At 38.5% G+C, this 21,572-nt stretch overlaps 1 protein-coding gene across 1 annotated transcript in view; it reads left to right on the top strand.

Moving 5' to 3' along the window:
* The window catches only part of SYCP1 (synaptonemal complex protein 1), a 67,257-nt gene that overhangs the window by 17,133 nt on the left and 28,552 nt on the right, over positions 1–21,572 (top strand). Inside the window, exons 11-19 of the mRNA XM_036343596.1 lie at positions 4,411–4,519; positions 6,548–6,642; positions 7,124–7,308; positions 8,523–8,590; positions 15,540–15,601; positions 17,374–17,478; positions 18,522–18,625; positions 20,210–20,327; positions 21,123–21,193. Coding sequence (XP_036199489.1) covers positions 4,411–4,519; positions 6,548–6,642; positions 7,124–7,308; positions 8,523–8,590; positions 15,540–15,601; positions 17,374–17,478; positions 18,522–18,625; positions 20,210–20,327; positions 21,123–21,193 — 917 coding nt within the window. The remainder of the gene's footprint in view (positions 1–4,410; positions 4,520–6,547; positions 6,643–7,123; positions 7,309–8,522; positions 8,591–15,539; positions 15,602–17,373; positions 17,479–18,521; positions 18,626–20,209; positions 20,328–21,122; positions 21,194–21,572) is intronic.

Here is a 21,572-nt window from a genome sequence, read left to right as displayed (position 1 = left end):
TGGGCAACACCTGGGCCCCCGGGTTCCCATGTGCCACCTTCCATCTGAGTCACGGCGCCCGAGGCCCCACGCAGAGATGTGGTGAGCGTGGCTGGACACTGAGGGCCAGGGCTAGTGTGTGGGCCTCTGGGCTGCCCAGTGGTACTGCACGGAAACCGGGCGGGCAGTGTGCTCTCTGCTGGCTGGCCTCACAGACCGGCTCCTGCGTGAACCCATGGGGAGCCTGATCAGCGCCTGCAGTCCCAGTGGCTGCGGCCCAGGTTACCTGAAAGAGACTGTACAGGTGTGGGGTGGGCTCCTCATGGGCACCTGGCACCTGCGTGCGGGGGCTTCCCTGGCTCGCAAGCCCTGGTGTCCCAGGGAGCGGTTAGCGGGGAGAGTGACAGCAAGCTTAGCCATCACCCTGCATTCTCACTGCACCTCCTCTCATCACCCCTGCACCCAGGTAGCTGGAGAGAGGTTGCAGCGCGTTGCCAACACACGCCATGTTCCGTGCCACCCCCTGGTGGTCAGCGGTCGAACTCTTGACCTCCCAGTCAAACTCCTGATTGAATGACCACCCAAGGGGACAATTTGCATATTAGGCCTTTATTATATAGGATTTTTTTCCTCGTCAGGGCCAGAAGGCCTGTTTCGTTGCCTACCAATATCCATAACCCCCTTGGCAACTCCACCTTCCACCCGTCCCTCTCAGAATTTTAGCTATCTGAATATTTTCAGTTCTCTGTATGAAGCATGATCTTTTGATCCTTTCTGTCCTTGTATGAGTCTAGAACAGCAGTTGCCAATCTTTTGGACCTCATGGATATCCAGTGGTCTGCAGACCACCAGTTGGCAACTGCTGCTCCAAAGATTTCCTTAAACCAGTAGTGCCAACCTTTTGGACCTCACGGACCACCAGTTGGTGACCGCTGGTCTAGAATGCTTATTTCCCCATGTTTGCCTAATTAATTTCTATTTGTCTGTAATACTTGATTCAGTCCTCTCTGAGAAGGATTACTTTTTTATTACATCCCCCAAGATTGATAAAGGTGTTTCTTTCCCAATTCCTGTAATCTTTTTGCCCTATTACTAATATATTCAAGTAGAGTTGTTTGTGTCCTAGTCTAGGCTATGAGTTTTTTTGAAGGTTAGTTCCTTCATGTCTCTGTACTCAATGCTTATTGTGGTTTCTGGAATGGTGTGAGTTCTCAAGAATATCTTCTATATATATAAAAGGCTAAGTGACCGGCTGACTGGTAGGTATGATGTGCATTGATCACCAGGGGGCAGACACTCAACGTAGGAGTTGCCAAGTTGCCAAGTGACAGCGCGTTGCCAGCACCCGCCATGTTCCATGCCACCCCCTGGTGGTCAGTGGTCGAACTCTTGACCTCCCAGTCAAACTCCTGGTTGAACGACCACCCAAGGGGAAAATTTGCATATTAGGCCTTTATTATATAGTCCCTCTCGCACTCTGGGACCCCTCAGGCGATGTTGGACCTGCCGGTTTCTGCCCGATTCCCGCAGGCCAGACCAAGGGACCCCACCTGCCAGAGAGACCATGCTTACTCTGCAGATGCCCTTTGAGCCCCAGCACCGCCTCAGGTGCAGCCGGCTGGGAGGGACCAGGGGAGGTTGGCTCTAGGGTGTGTCTGGCCCTTCTTGCCCAGTCCTACTTGGAAGCCACCTTCTAATTAATTTCCTTTTGATGTGCACAAATCTATGCACCAGGCCTCTAGTTTATGTAGTAAATGAACCAAGTAGATTTTATTGTATAATGTCAGTAATGGGGAGAAACCAAGATGGTGGCATAGGTAAACAGCGGAGATTGCTGCCTCGCACAACCACTTCAAAAATACAACTAAAAGACGGAATGGACATCATCCAGAACCACAGGAAGGCTGGCTGAGTGGAAATTCTACAACTAGAAGGAAAGAGAAAAGCACACCGAGACTCAGAGGAGGCGCAGTGCGAAAGTAAAATACTAAGGTGCAGAGGTGCATGCGGATAGGGCTGGTGGCTGAGGACACAGTTGTCTTTTTCAATTGGGAGGGAGTCTCAAGCTCTGAGCTCCAGTTCCGGGTGAGTCTCTGGGGACCCAGACTCATTCGGGAGAAACGGGACTGTCTGGCATCGGTCGGAACTCAAGGGCAGCTTTCTCTTGGAGGTGCTCCCAGCGATTGCCAGGACACTGAGAAGCGGGGCCTCTGAGGGCAGGACTGAGAGCAGCCATAACTGCTCGCTCCACCCTGTTGATCCCCTGGGACCCTGCCCCGCCCAAGCAGAGGCTTTTGCATATGAAAGGCCCGGCCCTTTGTAATCTGAAAATTACTTAAGAAACTGCAGCTGGCCCAAGGCCCCACGGCAACTTGCATTGCTTCACAGCTGGCTTCTGCTGGGTAGCCTCAGGTAGAGGCTAGATTAGCACCTCCTTAGAGATCCAGGAGCCAGTGTGCCCGCTGGTCAGAGTGGGACCATCCAGATTGCAGCTCCTCGGATCCATAAAGGACACACTCAGGGGGCAGACGCAGTGAGCACCAAAGCCCCACTGAAGCGAGTCTTGTCCCGGTGGGGTGTCTCCAGCACAAAAGTTCTCCCACTGCAGAAACAGCTGATTCTCACAGCCAATTGGCCTGGAGGTCAATCCCTCCCAGTGTTACCTACAACAATCAAGGCTTAACTACAACAAGACTGTGCACAAAGCCCACAAGGGGGTGCACCAAGAGTGTCTACCTCAGGTAATTGGGGAGGCTGAGCCACTGGGCCCTATAGGACACTTAGCACAGAAAGCCACTCTATCGACACAGCGAAGCATAAAAAATGACGAGACAAAGAAACAGGACACAAATGACAGAAATGGAGGAAAGCAAACTACTGGATATAGAGTTCAAAACCACACTTTTAAGGTTTTTCAAGAATTTTCTAGAAACCACCGATAAACTTAATGAGACCCTCAAGAAATCTAGTGAGACCCTTGAGGTTGTGATAAAGGACCAACTAGAAATTAAGCATACACTGACTGAAATAAAGAATACTATACAGACTCCCAATAGCAGACCAAAGTATCGTAAGAATCAAGTCAAAGATTTGAAATACGAAGAAGCAAAAAACACCCAACCGGAAAAGCAAAATGAAAAAAGAACCCAAAAATACGAAGATATTGTAAGGAGCCTCTGGGACAGCTTCAAGCGTACCAATATCCGAATTATAGAGGTGCCAGAACATGAGAGAGAGCAAGATACTGGAAACCTATTTGAAGACATAATGACAGAAAACTTCCCCTACCTGGTGAAAGAAATAGACTTACAAGTCCAGGAATCACAGAGAACCCCAAACAAAAGGAATCCAAAGAGGACCACACTAAGACACATCATAATTAAAATGCCAAGGGCAAAAGACAAAGAGAGAATCTTAAAAGCAGCAAGAGAAAGAAACTCAGTTACCTACAAGGGAATACCCATATGATTGTCAGCTGATTTCTCAACAGAAACTTTGCAGGCCAGAAGGGAGTGGCAAGAAATACTCAAAGTGATGAATGCCAAGAACCTACAACCAAGATTACTTTATCCAGCAAAGCTATCATTCACAATTGAAGGTCAGATAAAGAGCTTCACAGATAAGGAAAAGCTAAAGGGTTTCATCACCACTAAACCAGTATTATATGAAATGCTGAAAGGTATCCTTTAAGAAGAGGAAGAAGAAGAAAAAGGTAAAGATACAAATTATGAACAACAAATACACATCTATCAACAAGTGAATCTAAAAATCAAGTGAATAAATAATCTGATGAACAGAATGAACTGGTGATTATAATAGAATCAGGGGCATTGAAAGGGAGTGGACTGACTATTATTGGGGGGAAAAGAGTGTGGGGGATGCGGGAAGAGACTGGACAAAAATCGTACACCTATGGATGAGGACAGTGGGAGGGGGTGAGGGTGGAGGGTCAGGTGGGAACCGGGTGGAGGGGAGCTATGGAGAGAAAAAAGAGGAACAACTTTAATAATCTGAACAATAAAGATTTAATTAAAAAATAATGTCAGTAATAAGTTAAAATGCATACTATAATATTGGGTGTGTCATATTATAGTAAGCCTCACCTAATGTCATCAATAGGTTCTTGGATCGAAGTATAATGAAACCAATTTACCATAGGCTAATTGATATAAACAAAAGTTAAGTTCCTACGTCATCGCATCAAAATTATAACGAAACAACATTGAATGAAACATCATTTTTGAGGACCTGCTGTAGTTTCTCCATTCATTTAATAAAGGTTTTTTTGAGCAAGCATGTACTAAATGCTAGGCACAGCCAGATGAAAAACATATAAACAAGTATATAAAGTAATCATAGGTGATGATAAATGCTAAGATATCATATTTTATTTTTTGTATCTATAATATGGTATTTAATATTCAATTTTAGGTATCACTGCTATTGATCCAAAACAATGAGAAAGAAAATAAAATAAAAGAGTTAACTTTGCTGCTAGAGGAATCCAGAGATAGAGTGAATCAATTAGAAGAAAAAATAAGTAAGAATTTATATAATAAAATATAACAATGGGTCTTATGTATTCTTCTTTGTTATGCTTTAATTTTTGGCTTTCATCACAGTTTAAAAAAAAATACATTTTATTGATATTTTACAGAGAGGAAGGGGGAGGGATAGAGAGTTAGAAACATCGATGAGAGAGAAACATCGATCAGCTGCCCCCTGCACACTCCCCAATGGGGATGTGCCCACAACCAAGGCACATGCCCTTGACCTGAATCGAACCCGGGACCCTTGAGTCCGCAGGCCGACGCTCTGTCTGCTGAGCCAAACTGGTCAGGGCTCATCACAGTTTTGTTATATTGCTTTCTAGTACTGTAATTTCAAGCCTGGAGTGAACCTGTACAAGGAGAGCATAATAGAGTCACTTAGGGAGCTTTTTCAAAGTACATACACTCCTCTTTTCCTTTCATACTCTTATTTAGTTTCAGAAAAGTGCTTTATGAAAACAGGGATCTGTTTTTTGTTCACTGATGCATTCCAATAACAATTGATTATTTTAATGTTCTTTATATTTCATCCTGAATTTTTATCCCTTTTTAGGGGAATGGTTTGTTGGATGATCTACCTCCCGCGTTACACCAGTTTTAATTTTATATATGTCATTTATAGAAGTTTTATTTAGTTGATGGACATCTTCCTTACCGCTTTTTCTTTTTTGAAGATTGATTGATATAATACTTATTTTTAATAAACCCATAGTTAGTAATTAGAACATCGGGTGTCTTTGCAGGTCCAAGTCTGCTTTTTGTTTATTCTGCTGAATTTGTTCATGGTGTTTTATTTTCTTTTGGTTTTTGATTGTAAGTCCGATAACTTCATCTGTGGAAATTCTTTAAGACCTGGGTTGGAAGTATATTTTTACAGAGAAAATTTGCATTTGTAGCTCTGGGATCCTAGGAGAACTTAAGAGCACTTCAAATTAAGTTTTTTTTTTTTTTTTTTTTTTTTTAAATATATTTTATTGATTTTTTACAGAGAGGAAGGGAGAGAGATAGAGAGTCAGAAACATCGATGAGAGAGAAACATCGATCAGCCGCCTTCTGCACATCTCCCACTGGGGATGTGCCCGCAACCCAGGCACATGCCCTTGACCGGAACCGAACCCGGGACCCTTCAGTCCACAGGCCGACGCTCCATCCACCGAGCCAAACCGGTTTTGGCTCAAATTAAGTTTTGACTTGCAGCTTTTTGGGACATTCAGACAGCATACGTTCAGTTACCACACATACCTAAGGACTAGTTTGTGGCTATAATTTCTCAGAAAAAACATTTGGTTATCAGACTTTAATAAATAGTATCACAATGGACACCACAGCTTGGCTAGCATGGTTTAGTGTTTGTTTGTTTTTGGGGGGGGTGGTGGTGGAAGGGGGCGTTAATCCTCACCCGAGGATATTTTTCCATTGATTTTTAGAGAGAGTGGAAGTGAGAGGGAGAGACAGACACAGAGAGAGAAACATCATTGTGAGAGAGAGACATCAATTAGTTGCCTCCTGTATGCCCTTGACCAGTACTAGAGATTGAGCCTGCAACCAAGGTATGTGCCCTTGACCAGAATCAAACCCAGGACCCTTCAGTCCTCAGGCTGATGCTCTATCCACTGAGCCAAACTGGCTTGGGAAATGCTATAATTTTTAATAAATATCTGTCCAAATTAATAATAAATAGCATCTGTATGGTCATTTATAGTGGCTACATGTTATACAATTGTATGTATGTACCACTATAATTTAATCTATCTCCTGTTGGATATTTAGATTGTTTCCAGTATTCAGCTATTATTAAAAATGTAGCATTGAAAATATTTATATATTCACCATTGAGTGCTTGGGAAATAACAATCTTGAAAAGTCAATAAAAGTTGATGATGACCAATACCAGCATATCTATATTTGCATATTTCTTTCTCATTTTGGGGTATCTAATGGAGAAAAAAATGTAATTGTTACAAGTTATTTGTTTTCTTTTCTATTAAGTACTACTTATCTACAATTTTCTTTTTTAGAATTACAGGATGAAAACCTAAAAGAATCAAATGAGAAGCACGATCATTTAACATCAGAACTAGAAGATTGTAAAATGTCTTTGCAAAGAAGTGTGGTATGATTTAAAAACTGATTAGTGTGTGATAAGTCTCACACTATTCATCAGTCAACAAATATTTACGGAATGGTATTACTATGTACAAGGACCCATAGCTTCAAATAGAGAGGATACAATCCCTGTCACAAAATGCTTATGGTTTAATTAGAGACATTAGTTGAAAAGCCCATTAAAATATAACTAAAATACAAGATCATTCATACTAGGTACCAATAGTGTGATTCAGGCAAAAATTGCTGCAATAGCAGTAAGAATATAAGAACGCTGTAGGCTGGATTGGCTAGGAAGTCTCCATGGAGAGGGTGAGATTTTAGGTGGGCTTTGGAGGAATGGTGAATTGAAATAAGATTAGTGGGTGGGGTAGAAGAGGGGAGTGACAGGATAAGGAGGGACAGCAAATTACAGAAGCTGAGGAGTTCAGCTTTTTTTCTTAAGGGCCTTGGATCATTGCTTTTCTTTTCTACTTTATTTCATTCAGCGTACTCAAAAGGCTTTAGAGGAAGATTTACAGATAGCAACAAAAAAAATACATCAGCTCACTGAAGCAAAAGAAACTCAAATGGAAGAATTTAATAAAGCTAAAGCTGCTAATTCATTTGTGGTTACTGAACTTAAAACTACCATCTGCAACTTGAAAGAGTTAATGACAACAGAACATCAGAGGTAAAAATATTTCTTATTTAGATGAATAAAAAAGGCTTAATGTTCAGTGCATTTTCTATTCATTGTCAACTGACAGTCTTTTTTTTAAAGTATAAACTGGGAATACATTTTAAAAGTTTGTATTGGGTAGGTAGGTATACTAGGAAAAGATAGCAGGTATTTTCTAGGATCGTTCCCATGCATGCTTTGCCATAAAATCAAGCTAAATAGATAAGCTGATAAGTGCTGATGTAGTTATATGACATATTTAAACTGAGTTATTATTGGTTTCATAGTAATAACTTCTTATGGGGAAGTGAGGTTTATTTTACTGAGGTCTGTAACATTCTTTCTTATTTGTAAAATTAGAAATTAATCTGGTACAAAGAATGTACTAAAATATTTTTATTAAATTAATGGATTAATGAATTAGTGAATTCATTAATGAATTAATGAATATGATTAATTATAAAATAAACTATTCATTCGCATTTCATCTGAAATATTTTGTCTAAAATGTGAGTTAAAAACTTGATGTTTTTCATTACTTTGTATTAAGGAAAAATTCATATAAAGCAGTGTTAATGAGGCCTCGGTAGTTATTTTTGTCTCATTAGAATTAGGGTAATTAGGATAAAAGAAACAAGTTTTTCTCTGAAGTCATAAACTGGGCCTAACAGTATTTCTTCTCTACTGCTTGTGTCTTGTAAAGGAAGAAAAGTTAGCTTTTCTAGTTCAGCTAATCTTATATTCTTGATTGACCTATCTAGTTGATTTTCAAATTTTAGAATTGTAAGCGATCTTAGATGTCATCTGTTCTAATTACCTCAGTTTTATAGACAAGGAAATGGAAAGGCAGAGGCTCGAGTTAAGCAAATTGCACATGTTTTCATAATTATATTGTTCCTGAGGCAGAATTCAGTATAGTAGTAGTTACATACTCAATATCAAAGTTCTAGGATATATTAATTTGATTACCATAAATAAGAAAGAGATAAATTGTGACCACAAGCTTTAAGATTTTATGTAGATTAATTAATATACAACTATATATTTATACTAGCAATATTTTATTTTAAAGTGTTACACTATCTGGCACAAAGTAGGTACTCAAAAAATGCTTTATAATTGAATGAATGAATCTGTGCTAAGATAGATTGCACCAATTTTAGTTATTAGATGAATTTTCACTAAAATAATATTTTACATTGCAAATTAATATTATGTTTTACAAGATTGGAAAAAAGTGAAGACCAATTGAAAATACTTACCATGGAGCTTCAGAAGAAATCAAGTGAACTGGGTAAGATTTAGAGAATTATATGTGTACATGATAATATTAGCCAATTCTAAAAACATAAACACTATTTTTTTAAATATATTTTATTGATTTTCTACAGAGAGGAAGGGAGAGAGACAGAGAGCCAGAAACATTGATGAGAGAGAAACATCGATCAGCTGCCTCCTGCACATCTCTCACTGGGGATGTGCCCGCAACCCAAGTACATGCCCTTGACCGGAATCGAACCTGGGACCTTTCAGTCCCCAAGCCGACGCTCTATCCACTGAGCCAAACCGGTTTCGGCACATAAACACTATTTCAGAATAAAATATAGTTTCTCCTCTTTCATTTACCAGTAATTCATTATTTGATTTTTTTTTTTTTGCTTTTTCAGAGATAGAAAAAATGTAAACCTTAAGAAAGACTATTCAGTTCATTATGCAATTCAAATCTGACTGTTTTGTGTTACAAGGAGCCATCTCATTGCCTAAGTTCAAACTCTTTAAATATAAGCTATCTTTTCATTGCCCATTTAAACTGGTGCATACCAACTTAGTTAAAGTTAACTGTAAATACAAAAACTTTGTCAAGTAATTTTATTCTTAGTTTCTTTACTTGGTATAGTTTTCATTCTGATGTTGCTGTAAATAGTTTTTGTTTCTGTGACCAGTTTTGTGTGTGTATACCCATGTTTGCTTTCACTCTAGTTCTATAAAAGATTCTCCCTCTTGTGTTTTCTATTGCGTCTACTGCTTATTATGATATACTAGAGGCCAGGTGCATGAAGGCTGATGGGGGTTGGAGCGTCTGCCCCCTGGTGGTCAGTGCACATCATAGCAACTAGTGTAATGGTCAAGCAAATGGTCGAATGAACGATTGGACACTTAGCATATTACATATAGGATTATTTTGATGTGAGATAATATAACTATGGAATTTAGACTTAGATGTTTATTCTTCAGTTAGCTTTGGATATGTAATTAAGAACATAACAGACATGGTATTTGTTCTAATGAGATTTACTTAGGGAGACATATAAAACATTTAATTACAAGTTGGGATAAGTGCTATGAAAGAAATGAAAATGATGCAATAGAAGAAAATAATAGGGCCTAATGTAGATTTGGCAATCAGGGATGGTCTTTAGCTGAAACCTAAAAAATAAGTAAGAGGTAGGACATGTGAGTTGAAGAGAGCTTTTCTTTCTTTTTTTTTTTTTTGTTAATCCTCAATGGAGGATATTTTTTTTCATTGATTTTTAGAGAGAGTTGGAAGGTAGAGGAGAGACAGAGAGAAACATTGAGGTGAGAGAGACACATCAATTGTTTGCCTCCTGTAGGTGCCCTGACCAGGGTAACCTGCAACCAAGGTATGTGCCCTTGACCAGAATCAAACTCTTCAGTCCATAGGCCAATGCTCTATCGACTGAGCCAAACTGGTTAGGGCTGGAGAGAGTGTTTCAGTCAGAAGTAAAAACATGTAGAAATGCTCTTAAGTATAAAGGAGCTTTGTTAATTCAAGTGACGGAGTGAAAGCCTGTGTGATTCAGCATAACAAGTGACATGGAACAGGGAACGAAATGAGTTTGGGGTGATAAGGACCAAATCAGGGCCAAGGAAAGGAAATTTGATTTTATGCTAACAGTGAAGGATAATCATTGTAAAATTTAAGTAGAGGAATGACATGATATGATTCAAATCACTAACTTCTGTATGGCAGATTAATTTGGTGGTGGGTGGGGAGTGCTGGTAGTGAAGAAAGAGTAGAATTGAAGAAATAGGATTGGAGACTATTTGAGTGGTACAGATATGAGAGGGTATCTTTTAAAAATGGAATCAGCCCTAACCGGTTTGGCTCAGTGGATAGAGCGTCAGCCTGCGGACTGAAAGGTCCCAGGTTTGATTCCCGTCAAGGGCATGTACCTTGGTTGCGGGCACATCCCCAGTAGGGGGTGTGCAGGAGGCTGCTGATTTATGTTTCTCTCTCATTGATGTTTCTAATTCTCTATCCTTCTCCCTTCCTTTCTGTAAAAAATCAATAAAATATATTAAAAAAATAAAAATGGAATCATATCACAATTATGTTAGCAGTTGGAGATCCCATTAATCTTAGGACTTTTTGTCTGGTCTCAGCTCTGAAAAATTTTCTTCTTTTATATCTTCTCTACTAGTGTCATTGTTCTCTTACTCCCTGTAAGTGGATTTTGGGAGTTCTGGAACTATCCTTCATGTTTAACATTTTTTTCTTATACTTTCTATCTTTTAGTTCTTTGTGGAATTTTGGGGGAAAAGGTTTTGGGTTTCCCCTGCTAATTCAATCTTTATGTTTATTTTGCTAGTTTTGAAACCTTAGTTGTCAAATTTTAAATTCCCAAGAACTCTAAATAATTTACTTCATGGATATAATATGCTTTTGGAACATACTAATGTTATCATACTTAGCAAAATATCTGCTTCTATTTGTTCTATTAATGCTTTCTCCTTGGATTTTATTTAATTCTCTTAATTGAATTTGGTTCTTCTTTTTCATGGTTTTGCTTTTCTTCATTAATTGTTGATTCTTAATTGTGTGCTCATCCAAGTATTTGAGAATTCATCTTCACCCACTTGTATGTTATAATCTGCTTCATCTGATTATGGGAATGAGATGGGAGATGGTATAAGGAAGGGTGGGCTTGGTAGCTTGTCTGTTTGGCATAGGCCCTATGCCACAGGGAAGTTTTTCTTGCTTAAAGATCAAGAGCTATGGCACCACCATGTCTCTTTGGCCCCAATTCCTAGAATCCTTGATTTAACCTGAGACTGTGTGGTGGAAGATGTGGTCAGCTGGTGTAGTTGTTTAACATAGACTTCATTGAATAAGTATGGGTTTTACCCAAAAGAATCCTTAACTTTTGGGTTAATGGTAATGAGTCTGTTTTTGTTTTTTGTAAATATATTTTATTGATGATTTTTTACAGAGAGGAGGGAGAGGGATAGAGAGTTAGAAACATCGATGAGAGAGAAACATCAATCAGCTGCCTCCTGCACACCCCCCACTGGGGATGTGCCCGCAACCAAGGCACATGCCCTTGACCGGAATCGAACCCAGGACCCTTCAGTCCGCAGGCCGGCGCTCTATCCACTGAGCCAAACCGGTCAGGGCGAGTCTGGTTTTATATATAGTCTTTCTAAAACAATTATGTGATTGGGTTTGAGAGTGTGGAGACATGCTAGTTTTTTTTAATATATATTTTTAAAATTGATTTCAGAGAGGAAGGGAGAGAGATAGGAACATCAATGATGAGAGAGAATTATTGATTGGTTGCCTCCTACACACCCCCTACAAGGGGGATTGAGGCCACAACCCGGGCATATGCCCTTGGCCTGGAATTGAACCTGGGACCCTTTAGTCCACAGGCCAAGGCTCTATCCACTGAGCCAAACCGACTAGGGCGAAACATGTTAGTTTTAAAAAATTAATGGCTTTTACTTAAAATTAAACTACATGGTTGAATAAGCTTTGCATGTGACAGGTTTTTATTTTAGACTCTACATTGGCATTTCATATTTTGTTGATTTTTTTCCTTAAAGACTGTGGTCAATGATTACAAGTATTTTGTTTGTTTTGAATAATATATAGTTACATCTATAACAACTAATAACCCTCAACAGTGAGGAAAGACAGGTTTCAGGTATAATAAAATTTAGGTGACAGTTACACATTGTTTGGGAACTTTGTAGGTAGTTAAAAAAATGTAAGGAGGAAAAAACCCAGGTGGTGTGGGCTGGAAAGATTTTATAATTCATTATCCTGATACTGAATTCATGGAGGTATATAAAGAAAAACATTGTAAAGCATTATTTAATGTGACAAGAAGGAAGGGTGTCAGAAAGAAAATAGGGGCAGGAGTTAGGAAACAAATCTGAATAATGCAAGGTCTGGAAAATCAAAGCGAGAAAAGTGGAGTGGTTAATAGTATCAAATGCCAGAAAGCTCTATAATAATGACAAAGAATTACACCACAAAATGGTTATTGGTGATCTTTGAGATATTAGTTCTGCATGGGGTTAAAAAAGAAGTTTGTAGGAAACCAAAAAGGAATTTGTCTGCCAACCCTCCTCCCCACTCAGAGATTGACTATAGTATGAAGAGGCAGAAAAGTCAACCAGATGATTTGTTTTTATTCAAATAAATATTTAGCTGTGATAAGGGAAAGAAAAGATTCCTCTACAGAGAGTCAATTTATATTGTTAGTAAAGAAACTAAAGTCTCAGAGGAGGTTGGAATGTTGAGATACAGAGTATAATGGTTAGAGTTAGCCGGAATTAAGTGGGTAACTTCTTTTAAGTTTGGAGTGAAGATTAAGAGGCCAGATATTTAGAGAGGGATGATGAGTTGAAAGTAAAAGCACACATGCTGAATGACCACATTCCAAATAAAGATAGATTGCTTATTTTGTTTAATCAACTCTGGGCTCATTTGGTTGTGGAATTAACTTTATAGCAGTGGTTCTCAACCTTGGCTGCACATTAGAATCACCTGGGAATCTTTTTAAAATACTGATTTCTGGGCCTCATCCTCTGGAAATTCTGTTTCTTTGTTACTGATGTTGTGGCCCCACCCCATAACAAAGAAACAGAATTTCTGGAAGACGAGGCCCACAAATCAGGATTTTAAAAAGATTCCCAAGTGATCCTAATGTGCAGCCAAGGTTGAGAACCACTGCTTTATAGAAACATCCTATCTAATAAAAGAGAAACATGGTAATTAGCCATACATCCGCTACCCTTCCCATTGGCTAATCAGGGCGATATGCAAATTAACTGCCAGCCAAGATGGCGGCCGGCAGCCAGACAGCTTGAAGCGAACATGAGGCTTGCTTGCTTCAGTGATGGAGGACTCCAACGTTCCCTGCCTGCCTTGCTGGCCTCTGAGCTTGCAGTTTGAAACATTGTTACAAATATAGAAGCTAAACAAAACCCCAGAAACCTGCTTTCAGCCAGCCAGGATCTCAGAGCTGGAGTTGATACAGTGTTTCGATTATAGAACCCAAACAAACCAGATACCTGCTTTCAGCAGCAGAGGCCTAAGAGCTGGAGCCAAGCCTCAGAGCTAAAGCTAGCCCAGAATAAAAAAAAAAAAAAGGAGCGGTTGGGAGCTTCAGTCACCCGCCAGCCTGAAAACAGCCCTCAGCCCCTCACCCAGACTGGCCAGGCACCCCAGTGGGGACCCCCACCCTGAAGGGTGTGTGACCAGCTGCAAACAGCCATCATTCCCTCATCCAGGCTGGCCAGGCACCCCAGTGGGGACCCCCACCCTGATCCAGGACACCCTTCAGGGCAAACCAGCCAGCCCCCACCTGTGCACCAGGCCTCTATCCTATATAGTAAAAGGGTAATATGCCTCCCAGCACCGGGATCAGCGGAGCCGTGAGGCCTCCCAGCACTGGGATCAGCGTGACGGGGCAGCGCCCAAACCCCCTGATCAGCCCTGCTCTGTGCCTGATAGGGGGGAGCTCCCCAACCCCCTGATAGCCCTGCGGCTCTGTGTGTGACAGGGTGCGGCGCCCCAACCGCCTGATTGGCCCTGCTCTGTGTGTGACAGGGTGCGACGCCCCCCCCTCCCCCCCCCCCCCACGGGCCCTGCTCTGTGTGTGACGGGGTAGAGCCATAACCTCCCCATCGGCCCTGCCCTGAGTGTGACAGTGGCAGCATCCCAACCCCCTGATCCGCCCTGCTCTGTGTGTGACAGGGGGTGGTGCCCCAACTCCCCTATTGGCTCTACTCTGTGAGTGACAGGGGGGAGCTCCTCAACCCCCTGATCGGCCTTGCTCTGTGCATGACAGGTGGGAGCTCCCCAACCCCCTGATCAACCCTGGTCTGTGCATGACAGGGTATGGAGCCCCAACCCCCCTGATGGGCCCTGCTCTGTGAGTGACAGGGGGCAGCGCCCCAACCCCATGATTGGCCCTGCTCGGTGCGTGACGGGGTGGCGCCGCAACCTCCCCATTGACCCTGCCTTGAGTGTGACAGGGGGCGGTGCCCCAACCCCCCAATCGGCCCTACCCTGAGCATGACTGAGGGTGGCATCGCAGCCTCCCGATCCGCCCTGTTCTGTGCATGACAGGGGGTGGCGCCCCAACTCCCCAATCAGCCCTGCTCTGAGCCCGACCAGGGCCTACACCTAGGGATTGGGCCTGCCCTCTGCCACCTGGGAGCAGGCCTAAGCCAGCAGGTCGTTATCTCCCGAGGGGTCCCAGACTGCGAGAGGGCACAGGCCGGGCTGAGAGACCCCCCCCGCCCCCCCAAGTGCACAAATTTTTGTGCACCGGGCCTCTAGTCCTATGTAATAAAAGGCTAATATGCAAATTTTCCCCTTGACTGGGAGTTGGACTAGAGTTCGACCAGGGGGTCGGCCAGCCTGCCAACTGCCTGCAGCCCCTCCCCCCAGCCAATTGGGGGTGGGGCTGCTGGCCAACTGCCCCTGGCTCCCCGATCGCCCCAATTGGAGTGGGCCGGCTGGATCCCCCCACGTGCGAATTCATGCCCCGGGCCTCTAGTTATTAATATTTATCTGTGATTTTTGTATAGTTCCATTTGGACTTCTGGGCAGTGATTTTCAACTTTTTTCATCTCATGGCACACATAAACTAGTTACTAAAATTCTGCAGCATACCAAAAATAATTTGCCAATATGACGAAAAATAGGTATAATTTTGATTCATTCACAGTGGATGGCCATTGTTGTATTGGTTGTTGTCATTTTTTATTTGACAATATAAGGGAAAAGAGGTCAGTGCCCCTGACTAAATAGTCAGGTATTGCATGTTTAAAAACTTTTTGCAGCTTGAAAATTGGTGATTTAGGGTACTCCAGTTACATTAATCCATTTCTTAGTCTTCCCCTTTCAAATGATATTATTCTTGTTTCTCCTTTCCTAGTCTTTTAATCCAGCTTTTAACACATTTATATTCTTTTGCTTACTTTAGAAGAGATGACTAAGCTTAACAATAACAAAGAAGTAGAACTTGAAGAATTGAAAAAAGTCTTGGTAAGTATTTAGTTTCTCTTAATATAGAGTAATTACTTTTCAAATCCACTGACTTAGACTCTCACACTATAGATGTTTTATGCTACTTTTTTTTCAGATAAAATACTAAAAAATTACATTTGATTTTTAGTAAAGCCACGTTCTTACCTATTCTAATATTTATACATCTTGATAACTGTCTTCATGTCTTTAGAGGGTTTTAAACAATTTTTTAATTTATTGATTGACGAGAGAGAGAGAGAGAGAGACAGACAGACAGACAGACAGACTTGTTGTTCCACTTATTTATGTATTGTTTGGTTGATTTTTATGTGTGCCCTAGCCCGGAATGGAACCATGATCTCCTGGTCAATGAGTTGATGCTTAACCTCTGAGCCACATTGGACAGACTGTTGAACATTTTTGTTTTTGTGTTAACAAGAGCTATTTGCCTGTAGTTTTCTTTTCTTTGATTGTCTTTGTCTGCTTTTGGAATCAGGCTAATGCTGGGCTCATAAAATGAGTTGGGAAGCTTTTCTTTCATTTCTATTTTCTAAAGAGATTGCGTAGAATTAGTGTTATTTTTTCTTTATACATTTGGTAGAATTCTCCAGTGAAATCATCTGGACATAGAAATTCTTTCATTGTTATAGAACTACTCTGGTTACTTGCTTTAATCTTGGGTGGTTTTTGTAGTTTGGGGTTTTTGAGGAATTAATACATTTCACTGAAGTTGTCAGATTTCTGTGCATAGCGTTATTTATAATATTCCCTGTTATCCTTTTAGTAAATTTTTATGCTTTGTGAGCCATGTGGTCTCTGTTGAAGTGATTCAACTTCGCTGTTAATAGGGCAAAACAGGCATGGATAATACATAAACAGATAGATTGGCTATATTACAATAATGCCTTATTAAAAATAGGCAGTGGTGGATTTGGTCTGTGGGCTGTGTTTGCTGACCCTTGGTTGTCTAGAATGATGAATTCAATTCTTGGCACATTACTTAACACATTATGCACCAGTAGTTTTATTGCTAGCTTTACCTAGTGGCCAGATAACTTTCTATTGAAAGAGTACAAAAAACATTTTACAAAGTATCATACTTTAAAAAGATATTAGCTTGTAAGAACATGTAATAAATAACTTCAAAATGCAATGGGCGTGCCTTTAACATTTATGTAAAACACTGACTAATATGAAAACACGAGAATGCTTGTGATCCGCCCGCAATGTGTTAAGATGGTATATTAAAGTGAGCCCATCCTGATGGAATGATGTAAATTAAAACTGTTTCATAGGAAGAATGAAAATATTCTTAAAGATTTTAGAATGGTTAAGAGAAAAGTTAGGGAGTAAATATTTAAATATTTACCAGTTATCATGTGAAAGAGGAATTGGACTTTTATGTGATTAAGGAAGGCAGAATAATGACTATTGCATGAAAGTTATAGTAAAGCACATTTTCGTGCAATAATAAGGACAAACAGGATTGATAGAATAGTGAATGACTAATAAATGCTAATAAATTGGAGTGATTTATACATAAATTAAGGTTTGACTTCAAATGGCCTGTATGATTTTTTTTTAAAATAAGAAAATTCCAGGGCTCTGTCCATTAAATCCTGTCATCATACTTAGTTTTGAAATTTACTTAATAATGCCAAACGTTTCTTTTAAAAAACATTTTAGCCAAAGAGAAACTCATTATGTCTTCTCAACTTTATTTAGGAAGTTTGATTATTTTGAATATGTGTGTGCTTTGATTGTCATGATTTGCTAATATTTTTAAATAGGCAGAAAACCAAAAGCTTTTAGATGAAAAGAAACAGTTTGAGAAGATTGTTGAAGAATTAAAAGGAACAGAACAAGAACTAACCGGTCTTCTTCAAACCAGAGAGGTTTGTTTTAAAGCATACATTTTTCTTTCATATATTTTGTTAGTAGAGTACAGGTTACAGAATAGATTATAGTGTAGCCATTATCTTTGTGAAAGGTTTCTTCACAAGATTTCTTTTTAAAGTATGTGTTCCTGCTACATTAAATATGCTAATGACTGATTTAAAACACATCTAGAAAACCTTCAAGGTATATATAATGTGGGAGAGAAAGGTCAATATTTAAGGTATCAATAGTATGTACACAATGCCATGGTTGTAACAATTACATTTCTTGATACCTTGAGTATTTCTTAATCAATACATTTAAAGTTAGCCTTTATTAAGTTCTTAGTTTACAGTAGTTTTTGTAGTGCTCATGTTATAATTTTAGAATGTCATTTATTTGAAAAAGTATGTTTTCAGTCCATAACAGCATTATAACTATCTTTTTATAATTATAACAGCTTAGTATTTAAGATGCTGATTTTATTAATTAATGTTTCTTCTTAATATTATAGCATTTTATTTAATATTATTTATTTATTTTTTAAAATATTTTTTATTGATATCCGAGAGGAAGGGAGAGGGAGAGAGAGATAGAAACATCAGTGATGAGAGGAAATCATTGATTGGCTGCCTCCCACATGCCCCCCCTGGTGACTGAGCCAACAACCCTGGCATGTGCCCTTTACCAGAATCGAACCCTGACCTCCTGGTTCTTAGATCGACGCTCAACCACTGAGCCATGCCGGCTGGGCTATAGCATTTTAATTGAAATCATTTGGTAGAGTAAAAGTGACAAAAATTTTTAAAAATGTGTAAATATAATTTTACTGATTGAGCTTCAGAATATCAAGATGAAATTACTTATATTACATTTGTCATTATGCTCATTGTTTTAAATTATAATAGTTATGGCACTGAATCTACTTAAATTTAAAAAATTTGATATATTCTTACCAAATTTTTGCCAAATAAATGACTTACTTGCATAGAGTGACCAAGTTTTTTAAATGAGAAAATTGTAAAAACATTTGTTATGGTTATACACATTTATTTTTCAGAAAAAAGTACATGATTTGGAAATTCAATTGACTACCATTGCTGCAAGTGAACAACAGTATTCAGAACAGGTTAAAGAACTGAAAACTGAGCTTGAAAATGAGAAGTATGTTTTCTATCTATCTATGAAATAGCTTATGTATTCAATTACTAAGTTTTCTAGTATTTAACAATAAGTGAATTATGTTCAATATTTATTTGAATAAGCTTAAAGTTGTATTTTATTCCTAAAGATAAAAATAATTTAACTTTATTGCTAAGGGAAGTACATATCATTTATATAAAGAGCTCATCACAAAGTTAAGAACTGCTTAAGATCAATATATTCCTTTTCTTAGAGATAGTTGGTTTCTTAGGAAAAAACCATTAATTGCAGTTCTAACTAGTTATTTTGATTGATTTGCTAAATTATTTCATAGGTTTGAATTGATGAAATGCCAGTGACAAAGTACAAATTCATTTCTTACATTATTCAATGATTTACCTACTCAGTAAGTTTAATTTTGAGAAAAAGTGAGAGGAAAAAATTATTGTGTTATTATTTATAGAGTAGTAAACTCAAGTAGCCAATCTAGTGGTGAGCATGATTTTTTCTTTTTGGTTGCTTCTCAGCTCTACATAAAAAGAGAAGTAAACAGTTTATTCAGGATCTTGTTTCTTTCCTTTCAGCTCTCATTCCCTCCTTCTGATATATTTTTAACAGTACTTTTTTAGGGGTTCTGGATGAAGTTTATTAACCAAAATCCCTTTTAATAAATAGGCTGATTACTTATGCTTTGGTATAAATTTGTTATCTTCAGTTTATTTGCTTTTTCAACCTTTCATTTTTTTAAAAAAAATATATTTTATTGATTTTTTACAGAGCAGAAGGGAGAGAGATAGAGAGTTAGAAACATCGATGAGAGAGAAATATCGATCAGCTGCCTCCCGCACATCTCCTACTGGGGATGTGCCCGCAACCCAGGTACATGCCCTTGACCGGAATCGAACCTGGGACCTTTCAGTCCGCAGGCCGACGCTCTATCCACTGAGCCAAACCGGTTCCGGCTCAACCTTTCATTTTTTAATGAAAACTTTTATCTATTTTTTGATGAATTTCCATTAAAGTAGTAGGAGGTAATAGGTGCTCCTGAAATCATTCCTAGAGCCACACATTCCCCTTCATTTAAAACTGATCCTTGCTGCAACCAATAACAGCAGTAATCTCTCTTCCAGTGTAGAGCATATGAGGCCTACTATAGGAGCAGTTTAAATATCTGCACAAAGGTTAAACCTAGTTTCTTTATTTTATTTTAAAATAGGTCATGCCTCATATATTACTTTAATCAAATCATCAGGAGCTTGAAACAGTTTCTAAGAGACAGTCTGTTAGAAAGAAAAATTATATGAAAAATATATACCCTGTACAATTTGTGGAAAAGTAATGGGGGGTAATGTTGTGGGGAGTATGCAAAGAAATATATGACATCATGAAAAACTTAATAGAAAAATTGCAAACATGTACAAAGTAGAGATGTAATAAACCAGCATGTACCTATCTCCCAGCTTCAGAAGTTAAGTAGTGGCCAACCTTACTTAATTTATAACCCTAGGTTATAATCCCTGCTTTCCTCTAAGGTTATTATGAAGTAAATTTCACATCATATAATTTCATACTTAAATATGTTGATATGACATTTTTTAAAAATAGGCTTAAGAATACTGAACTAACTGCAAGCTGCAACAAGCTTTCATTGGAGAACAAAGAACTAGCACAAGAAACAAGTAAAATGGCCTTAGAACTTAATAAACAGCAAGAAGATATTAATGTGAGTTGAAAAAGAAAGAACCAATGACTTAATTTTCTTACCTGTAAAATTAGGGCGTTAGAATAATGACATCTAAAGATTCTTTCAGCTTTAAAAGTCTGATTATCTTAGAGCTGATACTTTGTTTTAGAAGAAAAGTATACATACTGATCTTACATGGTGATAATGAGCAACAGAATATAGAGGTTACACAATGATAAAGTTAATTTTAAGCATCAAGATTTGTATAAAGTATTCAACAAGTATTTATTAAGTAAATCATATGAGACACTGTGGAGGATATGGTGACGAATTAAAGGTCATCCTCTTTAGGATCTTGTAACTCAATAGAAAAAAACTGCCCAAATAGCTTAAATAAAATAGTATATGTCTTGTTTTGGGGACAAAGTGTTATCTGCATCCACAGGATTACTTCTGCTTTGGTGGAAGAGAAGGCTTCAGAGAGAATGTAGCATTGATTTTAGCCTAAAAGATGAATAATTATGAGTTCAGTAGGTAACAGTGAGTGGGAACACATTCCTAAAAGCCACAGCGGTATAAATTAAGGATGTCTCAAATTATCATTGGGAAACGGTAAATAAGACTTGTTTTGTTAGCTGCTGAGTAGAGATTGTTAAGGAAATGAAGTCTGGAAAAATAGTGTGGAACTATGCAAATTAAGCCATTCTCTTGCTATATTTATATTTATAACTAAATGAATTTTATGCTGACAGATAAAGGTCTTAAATACTAGTTTCAATTTTATTTTTGTTGCAACAGGATAATTAATATAAACAATATTGAATATTTCTTTAGAATATCAAAAAGCAAGAAGAAAGAACATTGAAACAAATAGAAAATCTGGAAGAAACAGAAACACAATTAAGGCAAGACTAATGAGTTGGCGGCCTCTTTTGTCTAGCAAAGATTTTAGTATTCTTTTCTATTTATTATAGTTAATTTAGATTAAACTTATGTTGAATATAATATAAAGTAAAAATTAGACTTAAATTACTGCTTTGGAATTCTGCTTAAAAATAAAGTTGTAATAATGTTTATTTTATACTCAGTGTTGAAATAGTGAAATTAGACACATTAATTTTAAAGCATCATAGCTTTCTAATATTTATTATTTATTAACTAAGAAGATACACTAATCATATGTCAAAAAATTTAGAAGAGAAATAAAAAATATTATTTTAAGCATTAGCCATGTTTCTAGGCATTTTCACAATTATCTATTGTAATGCCTATATAATCAAGTGG

Source organism: Myotis myotis, unplaced genomic scaffold (assembly GCF_014108235.1).
Source record: "Myotis myotis isolate mMyoMyo1 unplaced genomic scaffold, mMyoMyo1.p scaffold_m19_p_18, whole genome shotgun sequence".
Classification (NCBI taxonomy): domain Eukaryota; kingdom Metazoa; phylum Chordata; class Mammalia; order Chiroptera; family Vespertilionidae; genus Myotis; species Myotis myotis.
The sequence above is the reverse complement of the archived record's forward strand: the minus strand, read 5'-3'. Positions and strand labels throughout refer to the sequence as shown.